The sequence below is a fragment of the Erythrolamprus reginae genome, chromosome 1 (assembly GCF_031021105.1).
Source record: "Erythrolamprus reginae isolate rEryReg1 chromosome 1, rEryReg1.hap1, whole genome shotgun sequence".
NCBI lineage: Eukaryota > Metazoa > Chordata > Lepidosauria > Squamata > Dipsadidae > Erythrolamprus > Erythrolamprus reginae.
In genome coordinates this window covers 136,575,484-136,602,452 of record NC_091950.1, presented here as the reverse complement: position 1 = coordinate 136,602,452, position 26,969 = coordinate 136,575,484, and the positions used below count along the sequence as shown (strand labels likewise).

The following is a 26,969-nucleotide window of genomic DNA, read 5'->3' as shown; positions in this document are numbered from 1 at the left end:
TCCTTGCTTCCTTCCTCTGTTCCTGTCCCTTCCCTCTTTCCTTCCTTCCTTCCCACCCTCCGTCCATTCATTCACCCATTCCTCTCTTGATCGCTTAAAGCCGGTCCCTGGTGCAAAAAGGGTTGGGGACCTCTGTCCTACAGGATTGGGTGGCAGAGAAGTTGAACATATGTAAATTTAAAAGTTTAAGAAAGTTTACAAGTTAAGTGAAAGAAACTTCATTATTCATTTATATGTACATGTACATTTCTTCATTAAAAACATGTCTTTCTGCATAATTTAGACTAAGTTTGTGAGTTTTTTTGAGGGCTGGAACCAATTAAAATTATTTACATTAATTCCTATGGGGAAAAGTCGTTCGAGATAAGAGCTGCTCGACTTAAGAGCCCAGGTCCAGAACGAATTAAACTCGTATCTCGAGGTACCACTGTACCTTCCTCTCTCATCCTTCTCATGCAATTTCCAAGCTCTCTCTCTCTCTTCTGTATTCTCCCCTGTTATTTCCAATGGATTAGTCTGCAAACCTACGCTAGCGTGCTTGGGAATAATCACTGAACTTAATGGGGTTTCTTTCCAGTAAGAAGTCTGAATTGGATTGCACATTTCTAAAAGCAGAAGCAAATAGCTTATTTTTAAACTGTATTAATGTTAATATTGAGTATCCTAACCTGCATATCTTGGGCTGGTCACTTTCTCTCAGCTCAACTCACCTCAGAGTGTTGTTATTGTTGGGGAAATGGGAGAAAGAAGATGGCAATAGCAATATCATTTTAGACTTATATACCACTCCATAGTGCTTTAGAGCCCTCTCCAGCAGTGGGTTGCTCCCGGTTCGGACCAGTTCTTAGAACTGGTAGTGGTGGCGGCGGGAGGCCCCACCCATCTGCCCAGGAAGCTCCACCCACCTATCCAGGACATTTCTGTGCATGCGCAGAAGTGGTGTGTGTGTGAACCGGTAGCAAACTAATTCAGAACCCTCTCTAAGCAGTTTACATAGTCAACATATTGCCTTCAACAATCTGAGTCCTCATTTTACTGGCCTCATAAGGACGGAAGACTGAGTCAACCTTGAGCTCCTCAGGATTGAACTCCTGACAGTCCTGCAATACTGCATTCCAACCATGGTGCCATCACATTAAAGATTGTGGCATATGTTTGCCGGTGTTGCCACTTTGAATTATTTATAAAAATAATAAAGGTGGGGTATGAATAAAACAAATGTTCAACAATTCTGTATCCCTATTTAAAACACTTCCAAAGTTTATTTCATTCAGTACAGCTGTTTCCTTTATTCTTTTCCCTCTTTCTTTCAAAAGAAAATACTTGGAGCAATTGCCAAAACTCTCAGGTGCTCCCTTGCCTCTTGTCTGTTTTTCTCCCTCCCCTCCATCCAGAACCTTCTTCTTGCCCACAAGATCCGGGTAACAGCCGGGGTAGCGCAGTGGTTAGAGTGCAGCAATGCAGGCTACTTCAGCGAACTGCTAGCTGTATTGCAGCAGTTTAAATCTGACCTCTGGCTCAAGGTTGATTCAGCCTTCCATCCTTCCAAGGTGGGTAAAATGAGGACCCAGATTATTGGGGGCAATATGCTGATTCTGTAAACCACTTAGAGAGGGCTGTAAAAGAACTATGAAGCAGTATATAAGTCTAAATGTGATTGCTATTGCTATCAGAGGTTCAAAGGGGATGGAGACAATCTAACTGCCACTATCGTAATAGTGTATGATAAAAAATAATTTTTCCTGCCTGAAGAAACCTTCCCCTTCGTCACTTTCCTCAGGGACATTGATCAATCCAAGAAAACATGATCTTAAACTTCAGTTCATTTAAGGTCTTTTCAAAGGAGCAGATTGGGAATTGTGGAAAGAAGATTAAATTTGCCGAGTTAAAGGGAAGGTTGGGAAAGTTGTTATATGGGGAATAAGCTTAGTTCTCATGAATGCAATCAAACCAGCCAATTTACATTGCACATACACTAGCAGAGATTTGGAGTCTTCCAAAATCATTTCTCTCCACTTTCTTTTACATACAAATGAATTGTGGGTTCTACCTATGGAGCATGTTAAATTTTATTTAAAATGTCTTTTGGGAGCCTCTAGCTTTTGGCTTTTGGCTCCCAGACTGGAGATTATACTAGAAAAATCGTACTGTTGGTATGGCTTAGAGAATGGATTAATTTGGAGAATAGAAGAATATTGACATTGGAAGACCACAACCTACAAAAGGGGTGGCATACATTTTTATGGGATAAAGAAAATAAACCATAAAAATATTTCCATAGACATATAGTTAGAGATTCATGGATGAAATATGGCAGGAGGTGAAGAAAAATATTATTTGAAAATTTCTAATTGGCTGTCCACCATGGAGGCAATGATCTATCCAAATATAGTGGTACCTCTATTTACAAACTTAATTCGTTCCGTGACCAGGCTCTTAAGTCACGAAAAGTTTGTAAGAAGAAGCCATTTTTCCCATAGGAATCAATGTAAAAGCAAATAATGCGTGCGATTGGGGAAACCACAGGGAGGGTGGAGGCCCTGTTTCCTCCCAGGAGATTCCTAGAAAGGCCCCACGGAGGCTTCTCCCTGCCTATTCCGGCCTTGTTTCCTCCCAGGAGATTCCTAAAGAGGCCCCATAGAGGCTTTTCCCCGCCTTTTCTAGCCCTGTTTCCTCCCAGGAGATTCCTAGAGAGGCCCCACGGACGCTTCTCCCTGCCTTTTCCAGTTACAGTTTTGGAGGCTTGGGTTTATAAGTGGAAAATAGTTCTTAAGAAGAAGCAAAAAAATCTTGAACACCTGGTTCTTATCTAGAAAAGCTCATAAGTAGAAGCGTTCTTATGTAGAGGTACCACTGTACGATTGATATGAGTAAAAAATTGATATGAGAGGGGTGGCATACAAATCTAATAAATTATTATTATTATTATTATTATTATTATTATTATTATTATTATTATCTAGACTTAGATGGATTTGGGAAACTAAAAAGTAGAAAAGAGTTGGAAAAACAGGGAATAATTATAGATTGGTGGCCATACCTTCAACTCCAATCAAGATATAAGAAAGACAGTGAAGAAATTGGAATTAAGACAGAGACATAAAGAAATATAAAAAAAGAAAATCACTATAAAATGTTTTATTGCTGGCATTTGGCTCCTGCGAGACTAGCAAAGATATACCACAATTTAAATTCGATCTGTTGGAAATGTAAAAAAGAGGAAGGCACCTTCTTTCAAGAGTGGTGGTTTTGCCCTGAAGCGAAGAAATACTGTAAAAGGATACATAGAATTCACCCCAGAACTCTTTTTATTAGGAATATTCAAAAGACAATATGACAAAAATATTAAGTGTTTGATTTTACATATTACAACTGCTGCTAGGATTGCATGTGTGCAATGCTGGAGAAACTAAAATACACCCACTGAGAGCTTGATAATTTTAAAAAAATTGAAGGTGCAGAAATTAACAATAGAACTAAAAGGACAAAAAGATTGAGACTATTATGCAACATGGGGAAAATTGTATGATTGGATTGATAATAGAAGGAAGAGAAGGTTATGGGAAGAGGATGTAGGATTAGAAAATATTGTAAGATAATGAATAAACTGTATAAATATAAAAACAATGTAAAAAAGGCTGTAGATCTGCTTTAAAAACTAATGTGATATGTAAAATGTGAAAAATCTAAAAATATTTTAAGTGTTTTTGTTTTATTTAGGAAAAATGTATGAGCATTTAATCTATTTCTCTTTAAATTGCCTTCCTTTTTCACTTGTTCTTTCATTTTTAAAGAGTAATAATTATTGTACTCGAACATTTTATTTTTGTCATTTTTACCTCTAGATTTATTGTCAAGTTGGATTAAAGCTGCCTGCTTTGATCATAAAAGGCACCAAATCTACAGTAGATCAAAACTTTAACTACAACAATGGAGTAGAATGAGTCCAGGAAAGTAGATATCTTCTCTACAGAAAAAACAACTAACGATTGACAAGGTACTGACAAATAAATATATTGTAGAGTTAAATCCTTTATTTATGCTTCACAACTTTGCTGTGCTTAGTTCTGACTCTGAGAGATTTCCTATCCTGGGCTACTGCTGAAAGGATAGGAATCATCAATTAGAAACATAGAAACATAGAAGACTGACGGCAGAAAAAGACCTCATGGTCCATCTAGTCTGCCCTTATACTACAGTATTTCCTGTATTTTATCTTACAATAGATATATGTTTATCCCAGGCATGTTTAAATTCGGTTACTGTGGATTTACCAACCATGTCTGCTTAATTATACCACGTCTGGTATAATTAATATTATACCAGAGAAGGAAAGCATAACCAATATAATACTGCTTACAGAGGTGTTCAAGAGGGAAAAGCAAGACTAAGTTTCTACTGAATTATATAGCTGAATGATGTCTGCTTATAGGTCAGACTATTTGTGAACAATTATTGACAATCAATAACAAAATTAATGAGCTTAATACATCTTTCCAGCTTTATGCTCAAGGGCATTATGAGAGTCATCCCCACATCACCTAAGGAAGTGAGAGTAAAAGAAACAAAGGAGAGAGGAAAAATATACAAATCCAGCTCTCACAAAGGGAAAAGACAAAAGAAAAACAACATATGACATACTCATTGAGAATCATGAAAATAAACAAGAAGGTTCCTTCAAAAATTAGGGTTGTTTTATCCAACCCAGCAGAGTGATTGCACAGAACAAAAAGAACCACAGAAGGTGGAATTCCAAAAGATTTACTTTAAACGCTTTTGTGGTTAAACTACTGTGTAAGCATCCTATTGTTTCACAGAGGTCTTCAACGTTTGGAGAAGCTGAAGTGGAATCCTAATAGATTTATTTACTTGGGGTTTTCCACCACTCAGTTCTCACAGGATCTGAGCAACCAACGCAGCAGAAGTCCTTAAAAAGAGATAAATACAACCGCTAACAGAACCAGTCTGACATGCCACAATCAGGAGAATTGAATACCGCTCCCTTATTCTCAAATGCTTTCCTAAAGAGTCATTTTTATGAAATGTGGCTACTCACAAATGTTGGGGTGATAGCCCTGTTCCTGCTGTATTCTCTCTTCGAGTAAGAGCATCAGAAAGAGGATAAAAAGCACAAATAAACAAGTGAACAAATACACAGACCCAAAAAAATCTGTGGGTCCATTGGGCTTTAAAAGAGGCATCAAAACTCCAAAAAGGAGTTAGTGTCATGTTAGGGTGGTAATTTTTCATTTGTTCTTCTCACAAGCTGTTGCCTTGCCATTATTCTAACCACTTCTCTCACCTTTTGTTTCCTGCAGTAGTTTGAAGATGGTGGGCATGGGAATAGACTCTAGATCTCAGCACCACAGTTGGTGATAGAGCAAGTTAGGACAGGGGTCTCTAAATTTGGCAACTTTTAAAACTTGTGAACTTCAATGTCCAGAATTCCGCAGCCAGCATGCCCTAGAGCAGTGCTTCTCAAGAAGTGGGGCATGCCCCCTTGGGGAGTGTGGAGCAATGTCTGGGAGGTACATGTGACCCCTCGGGAACATTCGTGGTCCCTCTCAATTGATTCCCCCAGATGGGGAGTGTTTTCCCAGTTACACGTTGCTCTGAGACTGAAAGAGAAGGTGTCCATGCAGGCGGGACAGCTACGTGGGTTCTTGTTGTTCTCAGCGGGCACTGCAGTAGCCATGAACATGTGGAGAACCTGCTGCTGGACAAGGAGGAGCATCCTCTGAGGCAAAAGCTTCGAACAGTACCCTAAAGCTTCTTTCCACACCATTCGCAAAGGTGGCGCTTATGGGCCAGGCCAGCAACCAAAGCAGCCTATGCCTGCCTAACTGAAAACAGGCTCCACTGAGTTCAGTGTGACTTACTGCCAGGTAAGTAAGTAAATAAGTAAGTAAGTAAGTAAGTAAGTAAGTAAGTAAGTAAGTAAGTAAGTAAGTAAGTAAGTATTTATTTATTTATTTATTTATTTATTTATTTATTTATGTACTTACTTACTTACTTACTTACTTACTTACTTATTAGATTTGTATGCAGCCCCTCTCCGTAGACTTGGGGCTGCTCACAACAGCAATAGAACAACTCATAACAAATCTAATAGTTTAAAAACATTTTTTTAAAAAAACCCATTATTAATCAGACATACATACAAACATACCATACATAAATTGTATAGGCCCGGGGGAGATATCTCAATTCCCCCATGCCTGGCGGCAAAGGTGGGTTTTAAGGAGTTTACAGAAGGCAAGGAGGGTGGGGGCAGTTCTAATCTCTGAGGGGAGCTGGTTCCAGAGGGTCGGGGCCGCCACAGAGAAGGCTCTTCCCCTGGGACCCACCAAATGACATTGTTTAGTCGACGGGACCCAGAGAAGGCCAACTCTGTGGGACTTAATCGGTTGCTGGGATTTGTGCGGCAGAAGGCGGTCCCGGAGATATTATGGTCAATAGTTTTCTTGCAGCTTATAATATGTAAAATAATAAATATTTTACTTATAAATATTAACATTAAAATTCCATTGGGGCCTAGATCGGAGAGTTGGGGGAGGGGTGTGAAATATTTACTTTTTCCTGGGGAGGGGGGTTGTATCAGAAAATAATTGAGAAGCACTGCCCTAGAGCAAGTGGAAGAAGAATAGAGAAAGATCATCCTATTACTATCTACTTGGCCAAGCAAATAATTTTTTTCTCAACTCTGCCTCTTCTACAAGCTCTTTCCCTCGTTTACCTTTCTAAACTTACCAGGCATTGCAAAGAAGCCTCATTGCCTCCACTCTAAATGATTACTGACTACCTTAAAGGTAAAATAATACTATTGAATCAAGGTTAATCCTTGATTATAAGGACACAATCAGGGGTGGATTGCTCCTACCTCCTGCTACCGATACGCTGCGCACCCAGCTTGGGGAGTCATGCTATGCATGTGTGCATCCCCAATGTGATTTTGCTTCCATGCACACGCATCCTCTCGCAAGATTTTGTTTCTCTGCATATGTAGGAAGCAAAAAAGACAAAAAATTAAAGAAAAAAGATGGTGGCACCCGAAGGACTGGCACAGGAGCAATCTCGTGCAAATTGCACAATCTGGCAGCCGCTACTGGTGCGCAGTCACCTACCGCACTGGTAGGTAGGTAGGTAAATAGGTAGATAGGTAGATAGGTAGATAGGTAGATAGGTAGATAGGTAGATAGGTAGATAGGTAGGTAGGCAGGCAGGCAGGCAGGCAGGCAGGCAGATAGATGGGGAGAGAGAGAATCTTGCAAAAAGGTGATCCCTTAGGTATCCCAGTCCCAAGACATGTAGGACTTTAAAAGTAACCACCAGCAGTTTGAATTGCATCAGAAAAACACTGGTAGCCAATGCAGTTCATGTAGAGGTGGTATTATGTGGGCCATCTATTTGGCACCATTTACTAAACTCACAATTGCATTCTGCACCATCTGAAGTTTCTGAATGATTTTCAGTCCCACAGTGTGATAATTGTCTTCAAAAAAAATCTTCAGTTTGAGAGACTTGCTACACTCCTGATTGCCACCACAATGCAAGCAAATAAAGATAATTTTATATAGCAGTTTTCTTACCAGTGAGCATAAGAAGAATGAGTTTTATTGTCTAAGAACTGGTTATCCTTCATCCATCGCAGGTCAAGATCACAGTCATTACTAAAAGGTAGCTGCACGGTGCAGTTCAGTGTTAACTGACTTTCCAAAGTTTGTTCCATAGTCAGATTGCCAGGGGGATAAAGGAAGCGGGGAAGCATACTGCAAAGATCTGTTAGAAGAACAAAAATATATATCTTTTTTTTTTTAAAGAGACTGAACTTCTAATTGTGTTTCACTGATTTTTCTATGGTTTTTTATAGAGCTGGTTAACAGGTAAGGTCAAGTCTACTTTGCTTGAGATCTATATCTCCACTCCCTTTGACACACTGATTTCCCTATCTCTTGGGAAAATAATAGGTTCAAGTATATATGTCATTATATATACCCCTGCCCTTGCATTTGATATAGAAAAGTCAGTGTCCAGATTCTCAACAAACCAGGCTATTTCTTAAATAAAAAACATTGAGGACATGGTGGAGAGGGAGAGAGATAGTGTCTACACACAGCTGTAAGAAACAATAATAATTATGAAGTTTCACATTAATTATTAACTTTTTATTAGCTGTAACTAAATTAGCATTAGTGCCTGTTCAGAGTCCAGAGAACACATGCAGCAAGACAAATTCCTTGTGTCCAATCCCACTTGGCCAATAAAATTCTATTCTATTCTATTCTATTCTATTCTACTCTACTCTACTCTATTCTATTTTACTCTAATAAAGGTCACTCTCTAAATTCCTCATCGATAACATATGAATAGAACTTTGGCAAATATTTTTAACTAACTAGAGGATAAAATCTAGCTGATTTTAGCTAATCTCAAAAAACCTAAGCAGAGTTGGAGCTGGGTAATGCTTGGATGGGATACCATCCACAATTTCTAAAGCTGAGAAGACTGTCCATCTGTCCGTCCATCTGAGATGGGCAAATCACTTCTGCTGTCAAGAAATCTACAGTACATGGATCTGTCCATGAAAGTCAGACAAGGAGAACTTTTTTGTGTCTATATGTCTTTGAGTCAGTGTTGACTCAAGTGACTGCTGTGGACTAATCTAGCAGTTTTCTTGGCAAGATTTTGGAAGTGGTTGCTACTGCTTTCTTCCTAGGACGATGTGTGTATGGCTGACTCAAGGTCATCTAATAGGTTTTGAGTCTAAGGCAAAACTCATTCTCTAAAGGTATGTAAGGAAAGCTGGTGGGGCTGTATAATGATATAGAACTAGTTATAGTAGTAAGTTACACACAATGTATCTTATATTCTAAACTGTAATCTATATATATATATATTTCTTTTATAGCCCTTCCTTTTGAAAGCTAGAAATCAAACCTCGTTTCTTTCTTATCTTCTTTTTAACACAAATAAAATCATTTTGTAGAAATAAGCATTTGTGCATTTGCCAAGAAATTAAGTCAATTCATACTATTCTGTAGCTCAGATAGCACCAAGGGCAAAAATATATGAAAGTGCAGCTGCTCAAATTGTGGATATATACGGTACATAGAAATGAGAGGACTTGTCCTTTCAGTGACCTATACTCATACCGGTATGCAATCCTTATTTGCCTTTTAAAGAAAATAACATACATATTTTTATTACAGAAAAATGCTACTTTTGATGTCAATACCCAATTCCTGGTCAAGTCAAAGGAACTTTTGAGATGTTTGTTTGGTTATTCTTTTATTTTCAAGAAAATAAAGTGGCATTCTACAGTAAGATCTTGATTGGCAACCAATTTTTGACGTTAACAATTAATCCCCTTTCAAAAAAGGGAGTTACAACCTGAATTTGAAATTCTGAAGGCTGCCCATCCCCACAGTCATCTGACCATATTTTGGGTACTTGGCAACTGACTTGCATTTACAGCCATTTGTGGTCATGTGACAATTTTCTTTTCTTTTTCTATAAACTGATGTCCATTTCTAAAACACATCCATAACAAACAATGGTTTTGTACTGTTAATGCATTCATTAACATCTGCATTTGCTTTAAAGACTGTTTGCTGAATGACTGTTGCAAAAAGTATGCAAAATTGTATGATGACCCAGTTTATTATTATTATTATTATTATTATTATTATTATTATCATCATTATTATCATTATTATCATTATTATCATTATTATCATTATTATCATTATTATCATTATTATCATTATTATCATTATTATCATTATTATCATTATTATCATTATTATCATTATTATCATTATTATCATTATTATTTATTAGATTTGTATGCCGCCCCTCTCCGAGGACTCAGAGCGGCTCACAACAAGAAACAATACAAATCCAATACATAAAACAATTTAAACCCCTTAATAAAAAAACAATTATACATCTCATACAGACCATACATAAAGCGGAAACGGCCCAGGGGAATCAATTTCCCCATGCCTGAGGACAGAGGTGGGTTTTGAGGAGTTGACGAAAGGCAAGGAGAGTGGGGGCAGTCCTAATCTCTGGGGGGAATTGATTCCAGAGGGTTGGGGCCACCACAGAGAAGGCACTTCCCCTGGGTCCTGCCAGACGACATTGTTTCATCGACAGGACCCAGAGGTTGTGGCATAATTATGGACATAAGTCAAGGACTATGTGTATTCTAAAATTTACCATATAAAACAGAAAGGAAAGAAAGAAACCTTTGTCTTTTCCAAATACTTGTTTAGCCTACAGTAAATAAAAGAGTCTTCCCACTTCAGTCTAGAGTCCAGCAACAGTTGTTACATTATCGGTCACAAATGATGATCAAAATTAGTAACACTGAATATTATGCACAGAAACTATAAATAAAATCAATGCAGCAAAAATAGATTAGGAAAGCTTATATTGGCACGTTTTGTAGCCCATCTCTTCTCACCTATTTCTAATTCCATCACTCATTATTACAGTGCAATTAAAAAATTTCTCTTTTTAGCAGTACATGTATCTCCATAAGGATAGATTATTTTTAAGTCATTTTTTTTAGCTGCACAAATTAGTTTGCAATCTGTTTTTACAACCATTTATGTTACCCTAGGTAGACCTACAAAAACAATGAAGAGCTTAAGGAAGGCCTACAAACTTGTGTCTTTCCACAAACGGATGTCAATTTCTATCCATTTTCTACTTCAACACACAAAACAAGCTAGAAATAAATATTATGGCGAACAGAATGCTGTTGCCAAAAGCAGACATGTTGCACCTTCTCTTCCCCCATTAAGTAAATTTCCATAAGACAACTTAAGGAATTCAGTAACATAGTGAAATTCACCCACTGCTGCAAAAAGAGCCAAAGAAGTGGGATCAGGTAGTAAAACTCATTATACAATGACAGGATCTCACGTATCTTGCCTTACTAAATCAGTCATAGGCCAAAACAGGGACATCAAAAGGGCTGAAAGTGCAATTCAGATGATAATGATGATAGGCTCAGTGCCCTTACTCAGAAGGTGTGAGTGAGGAAAAATTGGTAAGGTACAGATCAACTATGAAATCTTCTAAAAGGTAAAATTAGACCGTAAACTGGTCCCTCTCAAAACACCAGTAGAACTGCTTCTCCTAAGATTAGGAGCATAGCTGCCCTCAGAGCAAAATGATCCCTTCTCTCGTTTCTTGTACTCACCCGCCATGGTTCAGTTGAATAATAAAGGAGATATTGCTTTGATTATTCAGGTAGAGGGAACAGGTGTAGTTGCCTACATTATTTGCCCTGAGGTGCTCAAGGGTGAGGTATGTAGTTGTATTCTGCAGTGTGCTGTGCAGGTAGCTGAAGGCAGCAAAGGAGACGTTAAGCTGGTGGCAATCTTAGCTTCACTGGACGCCGAAGTCAAAGGCAAACTGAAGCAGTTGATTATCCAGAGGGCAGAACAAATTATTAACAGATTCTTGTTGGATCCAAATGGTGTGATCATGCAAGCGACCCGGGTCCACACAGGATAAATCAGAAGCTAATGGAAGCATCCAAGAAGTAAGTTAGTAATAAAGCATATCACTTAAAGAGCAATTGCTATATTCCTATGCTGTAGAATCTATTCATACCTTTACAGCAAGTAAAGCAATATCAATTCCCTAAGCAGTTGTGGGCAACTATGGCCTCTTTAAAACCTGTGGACTTCAACTCCCACAATTCAACCAATCCATGGGGTGTCTCAAGAATTCTGAGAGTTGAAATCCAAAGGTTGTAAAGGGCCCATAATTGTCCATCCCAATCATTTCATTGTTACAAGAGTTACTTAGTAGCAAAAATAGAACAGAACAGTAAGCATAAGCAAAATATATAATAACTTTATCTACACGTACATATATCATGAAAGTAACATGAGTTATGGCACAGATTGTCTGTCAGTCTTTAAATCAATGTAAGTAGTAATATTTCTCTTAACGTTAATCTTTCTAAACATGAATTATTTTTATTGCCAGCTCATGAAGTAGAGATTGGACAAAAAAATTTCTCGAATGGTATAAAGTCTCATGCAAAACTGTGAGAGAGATCTTGGAGTCCTAGTGGACAACCATTTAAATATGAGGCAGCAGTGTGCAACAGCTGCCAAAAAAAGCCAACACTTAGGCTGCATTAACAGAGGGATAGAATCAAGATCACGCGAAGTGTTAATACCACTTGGTAAGGCCACACTTGGAATACTGCATTCAGTTTTGGTCGTCACGATGCAAAAAGGATATTGAGACTCTCAAAAAAGTGCAGAGATAAGCAACAAAAATGATTAGGGGACTGGAGGCTAAAACGTATAAAAAACGGTTGCTGGAACTGCTTATGTCTAATTTAATGAAAACAAGGACCAGGGAAGATATGATAGCAGTGTTCTAATATCTCAGGGGTTGCCACAAAGAAGGAGTCAACCTATTCTCCAAAGCACCTGAGGGTACAACAAAAAATAATGGTTGGAAACTAATTAAGGAGAGAAGCAACTTAGAACTAAGAAGAAATCTCCTAATAGTTGGAACAATTAATCAGTGGAACAGCTTGCCTTCAAAAGTGGTGAATGCTCTAACACTGGAAGTTTTAAAGAAGATGTTGGATAACCATTTGTCTGAAGTAGTGTAGGATTACATTAGTTTCCTCCCTAAGCAGGGGATTGAACTAGAAGACCTCCAAGATACCTTCTAACTTTGTTGTTGTTGTTGTTGCTGCTGCTGCTGTTCCTGCTGCTGCTGCTGTTATATTCACAAAAAAACTAATACACAGCAAATGAGATTTATATGCTGGATTTCATATCACAATATCACAAGTCGAACACTTCCCAAGTGTCTAGGACTGTGTGATGTATTTTCGTATGATGCATGCAGATCCAAGTACAGTGGCCTTGGGTTTGTGATTGATTTCATGATTTTGTCAATGTTTATTGTTTTCAAATGCCGGCTGAGATCTTTTGGCACATCGCCCAGTGTGCTGAGTACCACTGGGACCACCTGTACTGGTTCATGCCAGAGTGATTGTAGTTTGATTTTAAGATCCTGATATCAGCTAAGTTTTTCTTGTTTTTTTTCATCAATTCAACTCTCACCTGGTATGGTGACATCAATGATCCATACTTTTTTCTTTTCCACCATTGTGAGGTCCAGTGTATTGTGTTCCAAAACCTTGTCAATTTTAATTTAAAAGTCCAAAAGTATTTTTATTTATTTATTTATTTATTTATTTATTTTATTTTATTTATTAAATTTGTATGCCGCCCCTCTCCATAGACTCAGGGTGGCTCACAGCAGTGATAGAAACAATGTACAATACAAATCTAATAATACGAAGTTAAAAACCCATAATTTAAAAAACATGCACACAACACACCATACATAAATTATATAGGCCTGGGGAAGATATTTCAATTCCCCCATGTCTGACGGCAGAGGTGAGTTTTGAGAAGTTTACGAAAGGCAAGGAGGGTGGGGCAATTCTGATCTCGGGGGGGGGGAGTTGGTTCCAGAGGGCCGGGGCCACCACAGAGAAGGCTCTTCCCCTGGGTCCTGCCAAATGACATTGTTTAGTCGACGGGACCCGGAGAAGGCCAACTCTGTGGAACCTAACCGGTCACTGGGATTCGTGCGGCAGAAGGCGGTCCCGGAGATATTCTGGTCCGATGCTATGAAGGGCTTTATAGGTCATTTTGGCATGTTTGTTTGTTTGTTTGTTTGTTTATTCGATTTTTATGCCACCCTTCTCCTTAGACTCAGGGCAGCTTACAACATGTTAGCAATAGCACTTTTTTAACAGAGCTAGGCTATTGCCCCCACAATCCGGATCCTCATTTTAATATGTTTATTTTCAACTACTTTCTCAGGTTTATGATCCCACCAGTTCTTTACCACTGGTAGGTGATAGTTGTGGCAGAGGTTCCAATGAAGCATCTGGGCCATGTAGTTGTGCCTCTGTTTGTAGTCCATCTGTGCAATTATTTTGCAGCCGCTGAGAATGTGATCAATTGTTTCATCAGCTTCCTTGCAAAGTCTGTATTTTGGGTCATCAGCTGATTTTTTTTTTTAATCTTGGCCTTGATTGCATTTGTTTTGCTCTTAAGCTGCAAGAATCAGGCCTTCTGTCTCCTTCTTCAGTGTTCCATTAGTGATCCATAACCAGGTCTTCTCCTTATCAACTTTTCCTTCAATCTTGTCAAGAAACTGACCAAGCAAAGCTTTATTGCGCCAGCTTGTCGGCTCTGGTTTGCATTGCAATTTTCCTATACTGATTTTGTCTGCTGTGCTTTCAGAAGCTACCGGTTGTTTACTTCAATCAATGCAGGTTCTTCACTTTCTTTGACGTATTCTGCCAATGTATGTTTTTCTTCTACTACTGTTTGTTTTACTTGTAAAAGTCCTCTGCCACCAGATTTTCTGGGCAGATACAGCCTGTCGACATCACTATGAGGGTCAAGTGAATAATGAATGGTGGTGAGTTTGCTTGGGGGGGTTTTGTCCAAATTGTCCAGTTCAGCCTGTGTCCAGTTTATTATGCCAGCAGTGTATTTTATGACAGGTATAGCCCATGTGTTTATGGCATTGATGGTATTGCCTCTATTGAGCTTGCTGTTGAGAATTTTTATGACTCTTTGAGTGTATTCTTTGCTGACCACATATTTCACATGCCCATGTTTGATGTTGTCCAGTTGTAGTACGCCCAGGTATTTATAGACCTCTGGCTGATGACACTTTATGGCTTGACTATTAGGCATGTTTATGCCTACACTTTCAGTGATTCTACCCTTCTTCAGTGCTACTGTGGCATATTTGCACAAACCAAACTCCATACTGATATCAGTGCTAAAGATTTGGACAGTGTTGGTCAGAGAGAGAATTTCAGTTTCAGTTTTTCCATATAGCTTCAGGTCATCTATGTACAGCAGATGCAGTGAAGGGCTACCAAAATTTTTACTACCACACTGTGGCCATGACCCTGCATTTTCTTTCAACAACTTTCAGTGAAAATTGGGTGCTTTGGGGTGGAGCTCCATTTTTGTTCCCCTCTGTCCGGGCAGTAGCCCACCCTTGAGCAGATGTGAAAATTTATTAGATTTATTGGATGTTTGATAGCCAAGGTTTGTTTTTTTTGTAAGATTGTTGACAACGGGATCATGGCAATGATGAAAAGCAATGGTGACAATGAGTCTCCTTGGGAAATTCCTCTTTTGATGTTGACAAATCCATAGTTTTCATTTCCAACAAACAGTTCAGTTTTTCAGTGCTTCATTATGTTTTCAATGAAAGTGCCAACATTTTTGCAGATCCCAATGGTGTCTAGGCACTTGATGATCCAACTGTATGGGATTGAGTCAAAAACTTTTTTATAGTCAATCCACATTGTGTGAAAATTGGTTTTTCAGCTTTTGTAGTTCTCCAGAATCATTTTGTCAATTAAAAGCTCATATTTTGTGCCCCTACTTTTTTGTTTGTTGCCTTTCTGTTCATTACTATTATTATTATTATTATTATTATTATTATTATTATTATTTCCAAGGTCCTTTCCAAATTAGTTATTCTATGTTCTAAATCATAAAGGCTACATTTTCCCCCCTGCTGTTCCCACTACAACACAGGTGTCAAACTCAATTGCATCATGGGTCCAATTGTGACGTATTATGATGTTTTATGGCCTTTGCGGAGCTGGGGTGGGCGTGGCTTGCATGTGACATATCCGGCCCATGGGTTGCTGGTTTGACAGCCCTAACCCTAATCCTGCCAACATTTCCCCAAGATATACACACAGAGATGCTGGGAAAAACAAAAGTGTTTTCCAAAAGGAAGAAAAAATATCAGATATGTTTGAAGATAGATAGGAATTTTTAAAAAAAAAACTACTGGCAACATTCTGTAATTATTTTTAGATCTGGAGGCTTCTTTTTTTGGACACACAATGATTCTTAGATCACCACATGAAATTATAAATATGTTTCATTAATAAAGTTAATGGATTATCATCAAAAATGCATATGACTGGCAGGAGAGCAATACCAATTATATATAGCAGTTCATTACTATTGATACCTTGCCAGCACTGACATTAAATTCGACTAATGTCCTGCAGTTAATGTGCCAGTAGCTACTATAAGAGTGTCAAAGGACAAGTTCAAATTACAAATCCTTTACCAAAAGCTTTTGCTAGTTTTGCACATGGAAATCAACAGGTTTCCGAACAAAAATGGCTGCCCAACCAATTATTGTAATATAAAAGGGAACTGGGGCTACTATAAATTGTCTACTTAAAATAGAACCTAAACAAATCTTACAAAACTCAGTGGGACATATACCAAATGAAGAAACACACAGTCCACTTGTTTACTCTCTCTTAAGCAGAATTTAAAGACCACCTATAGCAGGGGTGGACTTCAACTCTCAGAATTCCTGAGCCAGCATCCTTGGTTCAGGAATTCTGGGGATTGGTCCACAAATAATAAAAGGCCAATTGTTTCCCACCAATCTACAGAGTAGTCCTGCCATTTAGTTTTGTCACGAGTTTTCTCTTCCATTCAAGAACTACAAATGAAAAAAAGAATCCAAAGGTTTTACCATTCTAAGGAACTCTGTTTCATTGTAATGGCTGGATTGAGTTCCCATTGCCATGTTAATATGCTGCATTAAAGACTTTGTTCCTTGATTGGGAGCAAGCTACCTGCAGTTCTTTCAGCCTATATAAATGAACCCTTATAGCACATCTATGCATTCCCTCAGGGAATGCTCGCAAACTCAGATTTCTCATAGATGTGTTTGTATATTTGACAGGTTGTCTCTTAAACAGTTTTTAAAAATCAGATCTTTTTCAGCATTTAACTTTACAAAGTGGATATCTAATGACCTTTTACAACCTTCTGACAAGCAGTCAAACAGATTCACTTAAGAACTGTGCTACTAATTTAACAACTGCAATGATTCACTTACAAATGTGGCAATATAAATTTGGGGCTCAATTGTGATGGTGGTAAATTGAGGATTGTATAAGAAAATTACGCTCACAAATGGACTTTAAGGGCTAGAATTACCTGGTTTGAAAGAAAAGTCACTGTTCATAGATTATATACAGTACGTTTCCCTTTTTTCATTCCTGGTTTACATATTAACTGACAAATCACCAAAACGTGTTTGACTAGATTTTTAAAGTAGCAGTTCAGGGATAAGCATTATAGACCTTACTTTATCGGCCCAATTATTGCTGTTAACAGCACTTTTTAGCCCAGGCACTCTTTGGGTGATGAATTCTGTCTGGTCCTAGAAGATAATCTAGAAAAGGTCTCATGGGATACAAAATGTTAATTTCATGCTGAGGAAATTATCACCTGGAATGTGAGGTTATTACTGAGAAGCTCTGATTTTTACTATTTACTAGCTTCCTTGACCAATGGCTCGCAGAAGAGAGGTTCTCCACAACAAATCTTAATACTTAGCTAGATTTGTTCATATGGTTGTAGATTGTCCTTTAGATAAGTGTTTCCCAACCTTGGCAACGTGAAGATATTTGGACTTCAATTCCCAGAATTCCCCAGCCAGCGAATGCTGGCTGAGGAATTCTGGGAGTTGAAGTCCAAATATCTTCACGTTGCCAAGGTTGGGAAACACTGCTTTAGATAACTGGTCTAAATACATTTTTATGGTTAGAGTTAGATTTCAAATTGGGCCTAGAAAATGAACAGCTAATATAAAACAGCACAAAACCTCTTGAAATATGCCGGGTCAATACTTTAGTAGCTGCATTTTAAACTAGCTACACTTTCCAAATCTTCTTTAGTGACACTTTTTGCTGTCATACAAGTTCTGCCAATTTTTGAAACATTCCTTCAAGTAACTGAACTATAAGGTCAGAGCCCAAAGCAATTAATGACAAAGGTAGCTTAAGTAGAATGGTAGGGAAGAGAGAGAGAAATGTGTAATTGGAAAGAACCTTCAGTTCCCTAGATAGCGCAAAGAATAGAGAACTGGTTTGATGAACAATGTGGCTACAGCCTCCATACAAAAGCAAATGAAAGCAAAATTACTTTATCTCACAAGCTTAGACCTACAGTTAGGTAGACTGAACTGGCTGTTTTAAATGACAGACGTTGGGGAGCAGGAGGTGATATCCCTCTTGAACCTATCAACACTTCCCCCTTGAAATTCCTTTCCGTTCTTACTCTCCCTGAGGTGATGTTTTTGTGTCAACAATGGCAGATTTCTTTTGTCACTTATTATCTTCCCCAATATATCAGAAGGCTCAAACATCCTCTACGCTGGGCAACAAGACAATGTTTCCATCAATGAACAAGATGGCAATTGCTGGCTGCCCCGGCAAGTAGAATTTATCCACAACTAAGAAGCCCTGCATATCAGAAAATATACTGGTAGTCCTTGATTTGTTCATTTAATGACCGTTCAAAGTTAGAACAGCAGTGAAAAAAAGTTTTTCACAATTACGAATGTTGCAGCATCCCCATGGTCACATGATCAAAATTCAGATGCTTGGCAATTACCTTATATTTATGATTATAGTGTCCCAGAATTATGTGATCCACTTTTGGACCTTTATACAAGCAAAGTCAATGGGTAAGCCAGATTCAACTATGTTGTTAACAACTACAATGACTCACCTAACAAATGTGGCAAGAAAGGTCATAAAATGGGCCAAAGCTCACTTAACAAATGCCTCACTTAGCAACAGAAATTTTGGGCTCCATTGTAAGTGGAGGACTTCCTGTACTGCAAATTTAAGTTTATAGATTAAGTTTATTATTTCCTTTATTCTTTATTTAAAATTGGCTACTCTAAATTTAGATGAATGGCTGCCACGCAAAGTAATTTTTATTTTATTTTATTTGACTTCTATGACGTCCAATCCCAAAGGACTCAGGGAGGCTTACAACAAAGTATCTTCTTGTAAAAAAAGTAACAGAAAATACCCCAAGTAAAGAATTCTGTTTTTATGTGGATACTGAACCACAGCAACAAGCAGTCTTCCAGAATTTTCTTTTGTGGTCTCACAGGTAGGGATGATTCACACCAATTGACACTTCATAGTTCAAGACTTAATCACAGCTCGCTGCCTTCGGGCAGATCAATACCATTCCACATTTCTTTGTTTAAAGCAAGCCAGACTTTATCCCCTTCTTCATATTCCACATCTATAGGGGTAGATTCACTATACAGTATATCAGAACTGGAAAACAATTTAATCTCATAATAATTCTGGTTCAAACAAAGGTGGAAGCTATGTTTCAATTCCAAATTAGGAAAAAGGAGATAATTACTCTGCATCACTCTTCCCTAGTCTAGGTATTTTCCAGATAAGTAGACTTCCATAGCCCATAGTCAACATGTCTGAAAGACACCTCAATTGAGAAAGGTTGCTCTGAAAATGGAGAATAGAAAGCAATTGTGCTCTTCCACTATTCATGCTGCCATACATTTCCCAGCTGATGAACATATTAGAAGCAACCAATATTTAATATTTAATAAATATTTAATTTTTGCATTAAATATAATTTTGCATTAAATATAATTTTGCATTAAATAAAATTAAATATATATATATATTATAATATATATATATATAATTCACGTGTACTGCAAAATCCTAGCAATTCTGTAATGCATTGTGTTGAGCTTGCACGATAAACAGGTTTTTCTAGATGACCACCCAACAGAAGAATTTGTTGTAAAAAAATTACCAGATTCTATTAATGCTGTTAAGTTCATTGCTAGGCCTTGTATGTATTGACTTTATTTCACACAGTCACCTACATTACTTTCATTTTGCAAAGAACACAAATAGCTTAAGGATAGGGTTGGGCGGAGAGTGAGTGAGTGGCCCAACAGCTTTCAAAGCTAAGGCGGGACTTGAACTCACAGTCTCTTTGCTTTCTAGGCTTTCTAGTGTCAGACTAGATTCTAATCCCACCATGGCCAATTTATATATTTTCAAATCCGCTTGTTAAAAAATAATTATTAAGTGAGCATTTGCAAAACCTGCTTTATGGTGTGTCTGGATTAAAGATATAAAATAAAAACCTATATCGGGTCAATTGTATATAGTTACCCACTTCTACAGCACCGCATTGATACCTGCTCCTGAATTCATGGCAAGAATACCTGAAGTCTGAGACATGAATGTGATCAAGACATATACAATAGTCTACACTATAGTGGAACTACCACTAAAGCCATATGGACACCTTTAATTAACTGTACAGGTAGTCCCCAACTTACGATCACAATTAAGCCTCATGCTTCTGTTGCTAAGCGAGACAATTGAGCTTTGCCTCATTTTACAACTTTTCTTGCCACAATTGTTAAATGAATCACTGCAGGTTAGTAACATGGTTGTTAAATGAATCTGGCTTCCAGTTAACTTTGCTTGTGAGAAAATCTCCAAAGCTGATCTCATGATCCCCGGACACCGGGTCAGTTTCCAAGTGTCTGAATTTTGATCATGTAAATAAGCATGGAGATGCACCAACGGTTGTGTGAAAACTGTCATAAGTCACTTTTTTCAGTGCCAGTGTATCTTCGAATTGACACTAAATTAACTGTTGTAAGTCAAGTACTATCTGTGTTCTTACATAGAAACAAAGAAACATAGAAGTCTGACGGCAGAAAAAGACCTCATGGTCCATCTAGTCTGCCCTTATACTATTTTCTGTATTTTATCTTAGGATGGATCTATGTTTATCCCAGGCATGTTTAAATTCAGTTACTGTGGATTTATCTACTACGTTTGCTGGAAGTTTGTTCCAAGGATCTACTACTCTTTCAGTAAAATAATATTTTCTCATGTTGCTTTTGATTCCCCCCCCCCCCACTAACTTCAGATTGTGTCCCCTTGTTCTTGTGTTCACTTTCCTATTAAAAGCACTTCCCTCCTGGACCTTATTTAACCCTTTAACATATTTAAATGTTTCGATCATGTCCCCCCTTTTCCTTCTGTCCTCCAGACTATACAGATTGAGTTCATTAAGTCTTTCCTGATACGTTTTATGCTTAAGACCTTCCACCATTCTTGTAGCCCGTCTTTGGACCCGTTCAATTTTGTCAATTTCTTTTTGTAGGTGAGGTCTTCAGAACTGGAGACCTCTTCCCAATCCAAACTTATAACAATCTTTCAGAAATGGAAAATAAAAAAATAAACTAATGGACTAACAAATAAAAGCACAGTGTGTTGGGAGACAAACACTGGATCTATTAAATCAGCTCTGTTTGTAATGAGCACTCTCCTGAGAGGAAAATAGACTCTCTTGCCTATCCTGGAGAAGATAGCTTTAGGCATTCTCCACAAAGGCCTTGTTCACTCTGTGCTTGAGTATAGTAATTGGCTTTTGGAGGTCAGACAGGATTTGGATTTCTGAAGCTCTCTGCACTCAATAAAAGAAACTTCATAGACGAGGAAATGAAACAGGCAAGCAAAAGTAGAGAGAAGGCAGCCATAGTCAACTCCCAGGAACTCTGCAGAAAACTGGTGATATCTGACAGTAGACAGAATTTCAGAAAACTTCAGCAGCAAATGAGTAACTTATAATTTAAAAAGTAACTTTGATTAACCCTTTTAGTAGGTAAGGAACAATACCAGGAAAAAATTCCTTATTAGGAAGCCATGAGAGGAATAGTCTCAGCTGTGAGAAGCAATGATTGAAATAGGTCTGTCAAAACAAAGTTGAAACACACAGTCTTAAGTATTAACAGTATTTCTGAATGCAGAGCCTTCACAAATGAGAGACAGCCGGGTTAAATAATAAGAACTGCAAGGAAAGGTATCCTGGCTAGAGCAAATAACAAAGAAGAGGATGGAAATTAGTCCAGTGGCATGTCTTTATTGTAAAATCCAGGCTAATCATCTTTAAAACTCATATATAACCATTTTGCAATCCACCCCTCCACTACCACTAGTTGCACTAGCAACTGTTCTTAATAAACTACTGTTCTTTCTTGTCCGGCCCCTCTGGCAAGGCAGAAAGTCAAGAGGACAAATGAAACAGACCAAACAGAGAGAAATTTCATAATTTTAACTTATCCATGAATAACACCCTGCAAACTGGAGAAGAGAGTCAGAAGCATTACCTTTCTAGGGCTTCCTCTCCACTTCTAGAAGCAGGTAGGCAGATAGGTATCTTCAAAAGGCTGTGAATTCCTGTGTGCCCTTGCTGTACATTCCTTTATTGCCATAATCACATGATTCTCCAACAGACCGGCTTTGCCAGTTAAGTTTTCTCCCTTTTTTATGACCCTGTGCCCTTCTTTAATGACTTGTTCTTTTTCTCTGTCCCCAATCACAATCCTGCAAGCCTGCACTTCAGAGAATCAGGACCTCCTCCTTATCATTGCTCCTCCTGTTTTTCCACCTGCATAGATTGGAAAATGGAACTTAAATATTTCAAAAAAACAGTAAAAGCTACCCAACCTGTTGATAGCAGCCAAGCCAAGAATTCACGTAGAAGTTTACTCAATAGCTATGAAGCAAGTTTCTCAACAGCTCTGCAGCTGGGAAGAGTGCAGCTTTGTAACACTGGGTCAGCCGATGTTCCTGAAACTTGGCAAGGGTTATTCTGAAGCAGTTAACATAAAAAAGAAACAGAAAGAAAATATCCCAAGGAATAAAGTAGAAAACCTCAATTAACAAACACAAACCCTGAGATTTGCTTTTATGTAAAATAAAACTTTGCAAAATAAGCCACATCATTAATAAGAATTACTAAATAATACTTTGTCCAATATTGTGATAATATAGGCTGAATTATTTAGACTACCCAAAATTCTCTCCTCTATTTTGCAATAAACATATCTGTAAATTCAGAGCCCTGAGAAAGCCTTCTATGAGCAACAGTTCGATTTTGGAATAAATCCACTAAGAACCTGAAATTCTCTCATAGAAGCTTCTGTGTTTCAAACATAGTTCCCTCTAAGCTGAGCAGTGAGCAATCGCTCACTTAAAAATCATCATCAACTCAGAGTTTTCCAAACCTGCCCAGAAGCTGAGAGGGAAAGAGTGAGAGGGAAGGAGAGGAAGAGAGGAAGAGAGGAAGAGAGAGAAACAGATAGAAAAAAGAGAGGAAGGAAAAGAGAAAGAAAAATAATGGGAGTAAGGAAGAGAGAAAGAAAATCAAAATCTAGTTTGAAACTAGCTCAACTATTTAAGTGGCATTTTGATATTGATAGAGTTGCCCTATTATGAGCTCACTGTTATAGACACACAGTACAGTATTTTATTTTGAAATTCTCTGAGGCAAAACAGGGTGGGTTTTTTGTTTGTTTGTTTGTTTGTTTGTTTATTTATTTATTTATTTATTCATTTATTATTTCTGTGCCGCCCAGTCCCAAAGGGACTGCCGCTCAGACACTATACTTTTCCGCCCACCCCCCCCAAAAAAATTAGAGAGAACACTGGTTTCAAATATAAATTTGGAAAAATTAATAGACTGAAAAACTGATAAAACTGTCTTGTATTCAGATTGTTACCTGATTAAAATTGCCATTGGTATATAAGCATACGCAAAAGATAGCTATCGCCTCTTAGTCACTCAATATAAATAGCAAGAAACTGTTTACTCTATTAATGGATACCTTATCCATACTAAATGTTTCTGTCCAAAAATCCCCAAATAACAATGGAATGCTGTACATGAAAGTATCCCCATATGCTCAGAAAAAAAGCAAATGTGAACAGAGTGCATCTCAAGGAAGGGAAAAGCAGAGGAAGCATTTTGATGAAATTGTGTCTATCTTCTTTTCTATTCTTTCTTAGATATATTTTACTATGAGTATCTCCTATATAACCTTCATCATGTATTTTACTATGGGTATATATATATATACCCACTAAAACCCTCATTGTGTATTGGAATCAATAAATCAATAAATCAATAAATCAATAAATCAATAAATCAATAAATCAATAAATCAATAAATCAATAAATCAATAAATCAATAAATCAATAAATCAATAAATCAATAAATCAATAAATCAATAAATCAATAAATCAATAAATCAATAAATCAATAAATCTTCATTCCTGTGGGAGCCATTTGGTAACAGGACAAGTTTTCCCAATAGCCATATTTCTGTTAGGGCAGGAGGTATCAAACTCAAGGCCCATGAGCCGGATCCAGCCAGCAAGGTACTTAGATCTGGCCTGTGGGACCTCCCTGGAAACAGCAAAGCACTGGCCCAGTGTCTCTGTCAGTGAAAATGGAGCTTGGGTGCCATGTGCAGCCCTCCCAGGCTCTCTGTTTAGCTACAATGGTCTCCTGCAGCCTTCTGCCAGCAAAAACAGAGTCTCGATAAGTGATATTGAGCTGGCCACACCCCCTGCCCCCACTGAGGTCAGACACAAGTTTGATGTGGCCCTCAATGAAATAGAGTTTGACACCCATTTGTTTGTTTGTTTGTTTGTTTAACCCTCTCCGCAGACTCGGAGCGGTTCACAACAACAACAAAACAGTATATAATAAACAAATCTAATATTTAAAAAATATCTAAAAACCCATTATTTTATTTATTTATTTATTTATTATTTAGATTTGTATGCCGCCCCTCTCCGAAGAATCGGACTATTTTAAAAACATGCAACACAAACATACCATACATAAAACTATATAAGCCTGGGGGAGATGTCTCAATTCCCCCATGCCTGACGGCAGAGGTAGGTTTTAAGAAGTTTGCGAAAGGCAAGGAGGGTGGGGGCAATCCTAATCTCCGGGGGGAGCTGGTTCCAGAGGGTCAGGGCCACCACAGAGAAGGCTCTTCCCCTGGGTCCCGCCAGACAACATTGTTTAGTCAACGGGACCCGAAGAAGGCCAACTCTGTGGGACCTAACCAGTCGCTGGGATTCATGCGGCAGAAGGCGGTCTCGGAGATATTTTGGTCCTAACACCCATGTGTTAGGATATCTATAATATGCCATCAAAATTGCAGCTATGCAAAACCAGCTCTAAAAGGGTGAAGGTCCTGAACCTCAAGTGAACATAGATCTTGTAATTTTCAGCTGTATCAAAATTATGTTTCAATAAATCCATTTGATAACAGGTCAAATGTTATATGTGTAGTCTTTAATGTTGTCAATCAATAATTGGCCAAAAAAACCACCCTACAATAGCTTTTGGAACACTTTGTTCTCTAATTGTTAAGAACAATTAAACATTGTTAATAGTTAATTCATGTAAAATGCCAGGTATCAGCTAGGATCACTGAGCAATTCGTTTTTTTCCTTTAGAAAGCTTTAGAAATCAGGTGCCACAATACATATTTAATACTGTTTGACTGTATAAACCTAAGATAAAGTCACTGTTAGGAGATGATTGATGATTTGATTAAATAATTTTAAAAACCTTAAAAGCAGTAGTACAAGTTATTTAACAAAAACTAAAAATATTCTAATCAAAGTTAATAGTACCTCCTGTTCATTTCAATAAAGAAATTATGAATTTTGTTGTCATCTTAAACATATACACTTAAGAGTATCCTTATCAATTGCAGGATACTGGCAAAAAATATAACCACATTCTATAAAGACTTTTAAAACTATTTGAAGAATCATTGTAATCAGTTTAACTTGCTTTCATAGAAATCTGATAAAAAATTAAATGTACATTCCTTCTCGTCCTCTCACTCTCCCCTACCAGCAATTTGAATTCTTTATTGATAAATATGAACACAATCCTATTTATATTTAAAATAAATTACATTTTGTCAGTAAAACATTCTTTGCAAATAAGCATTTTTAGGACTGTTATAAATCTATCTATCTTAATTTAGAAGCAGGCTTCAATGAAATGAGTGGGAACAACTTCCAAGCATTTTAGAAAATTATGCCTTGTCTAAGAATTCCAAGAGTCTTCAGATTAAAGCAGTTTTTTTTATTCAAATTCAGATTAAATAAAAGACAATCCTCTTCCCATTTAACTATACTGGATAACAAGAGATTGAGACCTGACACTTACATATGATAGATTCCCAAATATAGCACAAACGCAATACAAATTATTTTCCATCTAAATCGTTTTGTTGGAGATTTTTTTTCTACTACACTGGATCAACGTATATTGGAGCTAATGATCCTAATATCACCTAGTTTGCCAGATATATTTTGTTCTGCTGAGGCTGAAGTTTTGCACACAGGAATAAAAAACCTGGGCTCTGTTTCTTTCTCATAATGGAAGAATTCTTATCTCCACTCCTGAAATCCAACACTTTTTTTCTTGCAAAACAGAGAAATGGGCCAGAGAAATAGACGTCATACTTTAATTCATTCAACCAACCTCTTTCAGGCAGTTTAACCGACCTTACACCAAAGGCAACCTCCTGCTAACCGAAGCCAATACTTTGAGTTGCTAATGCAAGGAGGAGTCTTCATTATCTTCTTTGTTGCTAGGGGAAACTGCCCGGGCGCTCAGGTAGGTCATGGGTTGGTTCCTCATACCTTTTATGACAAAGCATTCTGGGTGACGTAGTTCAGTAGTTCCCACAGGTCTACATTCTTTGTGAGAAAGAACTACAGTTCCTAGCATGCACCAGTCATGCACACCTGCGTAAGGTAAATGAATTATATTTACTCAGGGTGTGACACACAGGTGACAGAACTGATAGGGAGAGTCTGATATTGATCTAAGGTGTTTTTCAGTGGAATTTTAATCCTGGGCTTTGTTCCCGGAGATTAAGCATTTAATTTACTGAGGTTTTTTCTCTCTCAAAGTAAATGTAAATAGGGTTCAGCTGAAGCAATGTTAGTGGGCTTGGGAAGGCTCAAATTTATTGAAGGATGAGTTTAGCCCTTTTCCCTCTCAGCACATGTGAAGGGCAAGAGTTGACTACTGTTTGGCTTTATTTTTGGACTCCAGATTTAGGAAAGCAGGCAAGTGCTCACATAAATATGCTACTAGAACAACCATGCACTTTGAAATGTCCTTGCATTAAAAGTGCCAAT

The 26,969-nt window shown here is 37.8% G+C and overlaps 1 protein-coding gene across 4 annotated transcripts in view; it reads right to left on the bottom strand.

The window, feature by feature from the left end:
* SIGIRR (single Ig and TIR domain containing) overlaps positions 1 to 26,470 on the bottom strand; it is a 56,797-nt gene extending 30,327 nt beyond the window's left edge. Inside the window, exons 1-4 of one of the 4 annotated variants that reach the window (XM_070766147.1) lie at positions 26,305 to 26,424; positions 22,111 to 22,391; positions 11,213 to 11,537; positions 7,590 to 7,779 (exon numbers count right to left, since the gene is read on the bottom strand). In XM_070766147.1, coding sequence (XP_070622248.1) covers positions 7,590 to 7,779; positions 11,213 to 11,219 — 197 coding nt within the window. In that variant the 5' untranslated portion in view covers positions 11,220 to 11,537; positions 22,111 to 22,391; positions 26,305 to 26,424. Of the gene's footprint in view, positions 1 to 7,589; positions 7,780 to 11,212; positions 11,538 to 22,110; positions 22,392 to 25,986; positions 26,072 to 26,304 lie in introns of those variants that run through there. The other 3 variants (XM_070766156.1, XM_070766174.1, XM_070766164.1) reach the window with 3 other exon arrangements.
* Between the last annotated feature and the right edge of the window lie 499 nt (positions 26,471 to 26,969).